Source organism: Danio aesculapii, chromosome 4 (genome assembly GCF_903798145.1).
Source record: "Danio aesculapii chromosome 4, fDanAes4.1, whole genome shotgun sequence".
NCBI lineage: Eukaryota > Metazoa > Chordata > Actinopteri > Cypriniformes > Danionidae > Danio > Danio aesculapii.
The window spans coordinates 58,952,097-58,961,346 of NC_079438.1; the positions used below are offsets into that span (position 1 = coordinate 58,952,097).

General features: G+C 37.1%; 1 protein-coding gene across 1 annotated transcript in view; it reads left to right on the plus strand.

The window, feature by feature from the left end:
- Nucleotides 1-560: 560 nt before the first annotated feature.
- Nucleotides 561-9,250, plus strand: part of LOC130223562 (glutamate receptor ionotropic, kainate 2) — a 43,423-nt gene continuing 34,733 nt past the window's right edge. Inside the window, exon 1 of the mRNA XM_056456404.1 lies at nucleotides 561-870. Within this exon, the coding sequence (XP_056312379.1) occupies nucleotides 726-870 (145 nt within the window). The 5' untranslated portion in view covers nucleotides 561-725. The remainder of the gene's footprint in view (nucleotides 871-9,250) is intronic.

Genomic DNA, 9,250 nt, shown 5'->3' on the forward strand with positions numbered 1-9,250 from the left:
TTATTTTTAATCATGATTTTTATCCAATCTTTGTGCATTTATTTACTCATGTAAATGTGTACATATAGACTACATTTATTCAGTTTTAATATTATTTAATATATTATTATTAATATATAATATTTATATAATATTATTAAATATATGCAAATGTTTATATAATTCATTTACAGTAGAAGTTAATAAAATAATATTTTCTGTATTTTAGTAAGACACCTTCTTTGTTTGGCAAACTAAATTGTATTAATATTGTAAACTCTAAATACGAGTTAAAAAGTAATTATTATTTTCACTTGATGAGTTAGGATTTTAGTTCCCATATGCTCAAAATAATTACACATAAGTTGTTATTATTATTATTATTATTATTATTATTATTATTATTATTATTATTATTTTACAAAACAGCAAAAAACCCTCCGCAGTTTCCGTCTGGCTCTTGCGTGCGGCTTCATCAGGTGTGACGCGCTCGCGAGTCTGAATGAACGCGCCCCTCCCGCACGCGCGCGCGCGCACACCCGCGGTCTCCGTGATCTCCGTTAGATTCGGTGCGGCAGTGCAGTATCGCGCTGGCTGATGCTGTCGTGCTCACTCATGCGCGGATTCCCCGCTCGCCTCCTCGCGCACACACGGATCCGTCAACCGGAGACTCGCGCAGACCGCGGATGGTCATGCCGTGATGCTGTGACGCGCACGGACGCGCCAGCCGTGTTTGTGAACCGGAGATGGTGAGGATGATGATGGTGATGATGATGATGGTGGTGGTGGAGAGCAGCGGGTCTCTCCTCCGGTTACCGGGGCTCGTGATCAGGCTCGCGGTGCTGATGTTTGTCGCCGGCTCGAGCGGGATGCCGCACGTGCTTAGATTCGGTGAGTGCTGATCGATTATTTCTGAAGTCACGGTGATTGATTGATTGACCTGCGCGCGTATGTGTGTGTGTGTGTATGTGTATGTGTGTGTGTGTGTGTGTACAGTCTGAGCGTCAGGCCCGTGAGAGGAACATCTGTGAACTCAGATCAATACACAGATGCTCAGAGCTGCCAGAGCTGCTTATATGATCAGCGCACTCACAACACCAAACACTGGAGAAAATCACCTGCAGAATCCAGTCATGCACTGATGTTTGGGCCATTTCAGATGACTGGCTCTGGCAGAAAACACACTGTCCACTTCATCCCTAAACCAACAGTGATGGCTTGCTGGGCTTTGTTTACTGATTATATGCACAGCGTAAATGTGCATGGCCCCTTTGGAAAATGAATATCTTTAGGAATAGAAAGGTCATAAGATAATAATTAAAAATTCAAACAAGCTATTGCAAAAAAAAAGCTGATTACTGTCTTCAGTTCTGCTTGAAAAAACAAAGTGGCATGACTGCATGTCTCCAAAAAACACAATATCATGTCAGTGTCTGCAAATAAACCTAAAACAGATGGCCTTGGAAAAATAGTTGCATGTATTAAAATGTTAAGAGACAAAAAAAAATACCCATTTTATCGTTTTTTAAATGTTGTGAAAATGTTATGAGAACGTTACTTCTAAACATTTTCAGAATGTCAGCAAAGAAACATAACAAAAACTAATATTAGAGAGCATTATTAAAGGCCAGATGAAAAACGTTGTATTAACGTTACAAGATGATTTCAATAACGTTAGCGTCATTTTGACTTGATTTTTCTGGTTTATTAATTTTAATATTCGACACACATTTTTGGACTGTGATCTTCAGTTACTTGTTAATTGAGTACATCAGTTTTGTCTTTGGTTCTGACTAATCTAATGGATCTGCACAAATGCATTACTGTGAAGCATCCTGGAGAAAATATGAGTGTAAAGGAGAGATCTGTGAGAGGTGAACTCATTTATAATGAGCTGTGTGTGCATGTATGTGTGAATTTTCGGGTGAACTATCACTTTAAGCTAGTGAAATTAAATAAACACTGTAGAAAATGATATGATCAATTAACCCTGACAGCATATATATGTTTTTAGTTCATTGTAACTTATTAAACGAGTTAATCATGTTCTAACTTGATTGTTTAAGGCAGTGTTTCCCAACCCTGTTCCTGAAGGCACACCAACAGTACACATTTTCAACCTCTCCCTAATCAAACACACCTGAATCATCTTATCATAGCATCAGAAGAGACTCCAACACCTGAAATGAATGGGTCAGATAATGGAGACATCCAAAATATGTACTGTTGGTGTGCCTCCAGGAACAGGGTTGGGAAACACTGGTTTAAGTTATGCAAGCTGTTTTAAGTCAGTTTAACATAAGTTCTATGAGCTCATAAGGTTAATTTAACTCGGCTTAAAAATGTAAGGCAACCAGGATTGTTTTACAGTGTACTTGCATGACTATATGTGTGCAAAAACAAGCTTTTAGCCGTGAGTCATTACTGTTAGCCATTTTGAGTTGAACATTTGAAGTGTTCACCCCCCAAAATGTATTTAAAAATGTTTTATTGTAGTTTCTAAATGCAATAGGCCTATTTCCAGTCTTTACAGTGCACATTATGATTAAACATCACTGCATTATACAGTGTGGGGAACATGCTTTTATTAAAATATTACTTCTCGCAATAAATAGTTTTAATCATCATGGAAAACCTAAAAAACTAAACTGCCATATGATTGCCTGTTTACTTTTTACTATAGTTGCTAAAGGTAAAACGTGTTATTACAGTGTGCATAGAGTAAATGATCACTCTGTTCGTGCATTATAATAAATGAATGAAACACAGTGCAGAAAACAAGTCAAGTAAGCTGAAGTCTAATGTGTTTACATCTCTGAATTTCAGCAACTTTAATGATTTTTGGTGACTCCTATTTTGACGCACATTTTGGGAAAGAGCTTTGAAAATGCTCAACAATACACTGGGCAAATTTACTCAAGTAGGCATCACTGCAGCCTGGAGACCTCCAAGTGGGAGGATAACACCGCAAGTAGGCTGGGTTTAGGGTTGGTGTAGATGTTATAACACAACAGGTTACTGTGAGGTTGGGTTGGTGTAGATGTTATAACACAACAGGTTACTGTGAGGTTGGGTTGGTGTAGATGTTAAAACACAACAGGTTACTGTGAGGTTGGGTTGGTGTAGATGTTAAAACACAACAGGTTACTGGGAGGTTGGGTTTAGGGTTGGTGTAGATGTTAAAACACAACAAGTTACTGTGAGGTTGGGTTTAGGGTTGGTGTAGATGTTAAAACACAAGAGGTTACTGTGAGGTTGGGTTGGTGTAGATGTTAAAACACAACAGGTTACTGTGAGGTTGGGTTGGTGTAGATGTTATAACACAACAGGTTACTGTGAGGTTGGGTTTAGGGTTGGTGTAGATGTTAAAACACAAGAGGTTACTGTGAGGTTGGGTTGGTGTAGATGTTAAAACACAACAGGTTACTGTGAGGTTGGGTTTAGGGTTGGTGTAGATGTTAAAACACAACAGGTTACTGTGAGGTTGGGTTTAGGGTTGGTGTAGATGTTAAAACACAACAGGTTACTGTGAGGTTGGGTTTAGGGTTGGTGTAGATGTTAAAACACAACAGGTTACTGTGAGGTTGGGTTTAGGGTTGGTGTAGATGTTAAAACACAACAGGTTACTGTGAGGTTGGGTTGGTGTAGATGTTAAAACACAACAGGTTACTGTGAGGTTGGGTTTAGGGTTGGTGTAGATGTTATAACACAACAGGTTACTGTGAGGTTGGGTTTAGGGTTGGTGTAGATGTTATAACACAACAGGTTACTGTGAGGTTGGGTTTAGGGTTGGTGTAGATGTTAATAAGACAAAATGTTTGACTCTGTGTCATTTACGAGACATTAAATAAATGAAAACTCCAGGAGGTTTGTACAGCCCACTTGGAGCTGACTAGCTCATTTGGAGCTGGCTCTGACCTCTGTTTATACCCTTCTCAGTTGACTCCCTTTCGTTATGTTGGTGCTGATTTTGCCCCATTGACTTCCATTGTAATAACATAATTTAATTGCAAACCCATGACAGCATATAATCATGTATTCTCAATTATTGGAGGTTTTCCCTGTTGGGAAGAGGGACGATGAGTATTTTTATTTTCAGTTAAAGTGCAAAAAAAGCTCAGTTTCTGGCTTTCATATAGAGATATTTGTACATATGTAGTATATTGTGTGAATGAGAGACACTTTTGCACTTACAGTACTTTGATATGTCTGAGAAAATTAAAAGAAGCAGGTCAGCTCCCAGAACATAGTAAATACAGTAAGTGTATTTCTACACACACACACACACACACACACACACACACACACACACACACACACACACTATAATCTGCTCATTTACTCCACTGAACTCCGTATTAAAGAGAGAAACTCTTTTGCACAGGCCTATCTAAAGGGTTAATGCTGCCAACTGATGATCAACAGTAAAAGCTATACATTTGTCCTCTTTCTAACAGGGAAAAACACCAACAATCTTCAATCTTCAAATATATTTACATGATTATATGCTGTCATGCCTTTGCAATCAAAAAATGTGGTTATAGTGGAAGTTGAAAAATTTGTACAGTAAAGCATGCAACAGTAAAGAAGCAAACATGCCCAGAGCAAATGATTACTGTCTCTAAATCTCAGTTCTGCATTCAATATTTTTCATCTGCTTGGATAAAAACAGTGGCATGACTGCATGTCTCCAAAAAACACAATATCATGTCAGTGTCTGCAAATAAACCTAAAACAGATGGTCATGGATGAATAGTTGCATGTATTAAAATGTTAAGAGACAAAAAATCTATTGAATCATTTTGCAAACGTTGTGGAAATGTTATGAGAACGTTACTTTTGAACGTTCCCAGAATGTCAGTAAAAAAAAAACAGAACAAAAAACATATTTAGAGGACATTATTAAAGGCAGATAACAAACGTTGTATTAAAGTTGCAGGATGATTCTGAGAACGTTAGTGGTGTCATCTGCGAAGTCTTTATGGCTCAATCTTATATGAATGTTTGTAAATGATCTCCTGTAGTTGTGATCCTGGTGAATGAGATATTAGCCTCATCTGTGTGTGTGTGTGTGTGTGTGTGTGTGAGAGAGAGAGAGTGAAGCACAGGCAGATCTAGTGTGAACATTCAGCCTGTGTGTGTGTGTGTCTGTTTAAGAGTCTGTCTGCATCCGCACAGCTCTGAGCCTCTATGACAACACAGATGCGCTTGTAGAGTCGTGGTGTCGAGACTCCTGTGTGTGTATGTGTTTGTTTGAGCATGTGTGTTTGTGTCTGTGTATGCATCTGTGTGTGAGCGTTTGATTGTGTGTATTCCTTACCTTATGGGGACCAAATGTCCCCACAAGTATAACAATACCAGTTAATTTTGACCTTGTGGGGGACATTTTTTGGGGGGGGGGTTGAGTTTAGGGGCAGGGGAGAGAGAAGATACAGTAGAAACATCAATACACCTATAAGGAAAGCTCATAAAGACGTGTGTGTTAGTGTTTGTGTGTGTCCATGTGTGTGTGTGTATGTTTGTTGCTTGTGTCTTTACTGAGTGCCAGTTTTTGTTTACATTAGACTCACACACACTGTGACGCATTCAGAAACCTGTGTGTGTCTGTGCATATGGGTTTATGTGGTTTACAGGGACACACAATTGTATAATGACATGGTCTGACCCAGTTATACTCTTAAGTTGGTTTACCAGGACATACATTCGTCATAAACTTTCCTACAAGATCTTTTGACATTCAGTATTTGCCACAGGTTTACTGTGAGGGTTGGGTTTAGGGGTAAAGCCATATAATATGCAAATTTACAGTATAAAATACATTACACCTACAGAGAGTCATGGTGAAGCATATGCACAAGTGTGTGTCTGTGTGTGACAGGCGTTTGCTTACACACAGGTTCACATTCAACACTACTAGTTCAGCAGGATTATTAGTGAATGGATCAGCAGTGAGTGAGTGTTTGAGTGCTGTGTCTTCAGAAGTTCACTAGTAAATCTACATGTTTTATGGTGGTTTAGTCAAATAAAAAAGCCATGCTCATTAATGAAAGTTGTATAATATAGCATTTTAAAAACATTATCTCTCTGTCATAATCATAATCACTACTGAGAGTCCAAACACTGAAGAGCAAATCCATCGATGAGCAGCTCTACAGATCCCGAACTGAGAGAAAGTTTGGGATCTGTAAAAAACTTAAAATGGTGAAGTCTTTGCTTATGTGTGACATTCTGCAAGTTGTGAGTGTAGAGATTTGACTGTTGACTCAACGTTTAACTAGTGCATACATTTGCAACATCAGTTTTTTCTCAAAGCATGAGATCATCTTGTGGTAAATTTAGTTTGTTTTTTAAAGCTGGATAAATCCGCTGATTTGCAGTTAATGATTCCTCTGATCATCTACTAGACTAGTATTGCGTGACTGTAAGAACTCATTTATATTTTAAGGACTTCATTATTGCTTCATCTCTTTGTTTTGAGTGTTTCCCTTTTCATAATCTCTTCTGACGCAAGGATCATGAAATACTTTAGTCTTTCATCGCTAATCTCTGCTAACAGGAAACATTATTATACTGTTCTGGAAAGGTACTCAGTGTTATGAACATGTTCTGAACACACTTTACAATAAAGTTTCTCAGTTCAGAACGCATGATCTGTGGAGTTTTTGCTAATTTTAACTCTAATATGAAAGTTTCCCACTATATCCCACTGCACAAGACTTTATGCAGTGTTTTGTTTTTACATTTGATTGAATTTCTGTACCTCAATACTGTTAAACTCTGTTAAACTTATTTTATTTTTATTTTGTATAATAGATTTAATCTGTGCTTTTAATTCGTTATAAAACCAGTCCCCTGTACTCAATATTCAATTTCAGTCAAGAATACGTCACCACACTAAAATGAAGCCCCACCCCTACTCAGTATTCAATTTCAGTTGAGAATACCCCACCATACTAAAATGAAGCTCTACCCCTACTCAGTATTCAATTTCATTCGAGAATACGTCACCATACTAAAATGAAGCCCCACTCCTACTCAGTATTCAATTTCAGTTGAGAATACGTCACCATACTAAAATGAAGCCCTACCCCTACTCAGTATTCAATTTCAGTTGAGAATACGTCACCATACTATGAAACCCCACCCTTACTTCCTTCAATTTCAGTTGGAAATACAGTGCATCTTTATATCGAAATAAAACCTTGCCCCCTCCTCAATATTGAATTTCAGTTCAGAATATATCATCATATTGAAATAAAACCCCACCCCTACTCAGTATTCAATTTTAGTTGGAAATACATCGTCATATTGAAATAAAACCCTGCCCACTACTCATTATTTAATTTCAGTTGAGAACGCATCAGCATACTGAAGTAAAACCCCGCCCCCTACTCAATATGTAGTTTCAGATGGAAAAACTGTATCATATTTAAATCAACCCCACCCCCTACTCACTATTCAAGTCAAGCTGGAAATGCATCATCATACTGAAATAAAACCTTGCCCCCACTCAATATTCAATTTCAGTTGAGAACACATAATCATACTGAATTAAAACCCCGCCCCCTACTCAATATTCGATTTCAGTTGAGAATAATCATCATATTCAAACAAAACTCCACGCCCTAATCAATATTACATTTTTGTTGAGAATAGGTCATCATACTGAAATAAAACCCCGCCCCCTACTCAATATTCAGTTTGTTGAGAATAGGCCATCACACTGAATTAAAACCCCACCCCCTTCTAAGTATTCAATTTCAGTTGAGAATAGGTCATCATATTGAAACTAAACTCCGCCCCTAATCAATATTAGATTTTTGTTGAGAATAGATCATCATCCTGAAATAAAACCCCGCCCCCTAATTAATATTCAGTTTCTATTGACAATACATCATCATACTGAGATAAAACCTTTGTTTCCTAATCAATATTCAGTTTCAGTTGAGAATGTTATCATATTGAAACAAAACCCTACCCCTGCTCAACATTTAATTTCAGTTGGAAATACTGTACATTATTATATTGAAATTAAACCCCGCCTCCTACTCAATATTCAACTTCAGGGGAGAATACTTAATCATACTAAAATAAAACTCCGCCCCCTAATCAATATTCAGTTTCAGTTAGGAATACTGTACATCATTATATTGAAATAAAACCCTGACCCCTAATCAGTATTCAGTTTCTGTTGACAATACATCATACTGAAATTCCTGCCCCCTTATCAATATTCAGTTTCTGTTGACTATGTCATCATACTGAAATTAAACCCCGCCCCTACTCAATATTCAATTTCAGTTGAGAATAGGATATAACAATAAAACAAAACTCTGCCCCTAATCAATATTCACTTTATGTTGAAAAAAGGTCCTCATATTGAAATAAAACCCCACCCCCTACTCAATATTCAGTTTTAATTGAAATTATTGTACATTATCATATTGAAATTAAACCCCGCCCCTACTCAATATTCAGTTTCAATTGAAATTATTGTACATTATCATATTGAAATAAAACCCCACCCCCTACTCAATATTCAGCTTCAATTGAAATTATTGTACATTATCATATTGAAATGAAACCCCACCCCTACTCAATATTCAACTTCAGGGGAGAATACTTAATCATACTAAAATAAAACTCGGCCCCCTAATCAGTATTCAGTTTCTGTTGACAATACATCATACTGAAATTCCCGCCCCCTACTCAATATTCAGCTTCAATTGAAATTATTGTACATTATCATATTGAAATGAAACCCCGCCCCTACTCAATATTCAGCTTCAATTGAAATTATTGTACATTATCGTATTGAAATGAAACCCCGCCCCCACTCAATATTCAGCTTCAATTGAAATTATTGTACATTATCATATTGAAATAAAACCCCGCCCCTACTCAATATTCAGCTTCAATTGTAATTATTGTACATTATCATATTGAAATAAAACCCCGCCCCTACTCAATATTCAGCTTCAATTGAAATTATTGTACATTATCATATTGAAATAAAACCCCGCCCCTACTCAATATTCAGCTTCAATTGAAATTATTGTACATTATCATATTGAAATAAAACCCCGCCCCTACTCAATATTCAGCTTCAATTGAAATGATTGTACATTATCATATTGAAATAAAACCCCGCCCCTACTCAATATTCAGCTTCAATTGAAATTATTGTACATTATCATATTGAAATAAAACCCCACCCCCTACTCAATATTCAGCTTCAATTGAAATTATTGTACATTATCATATTGAAATA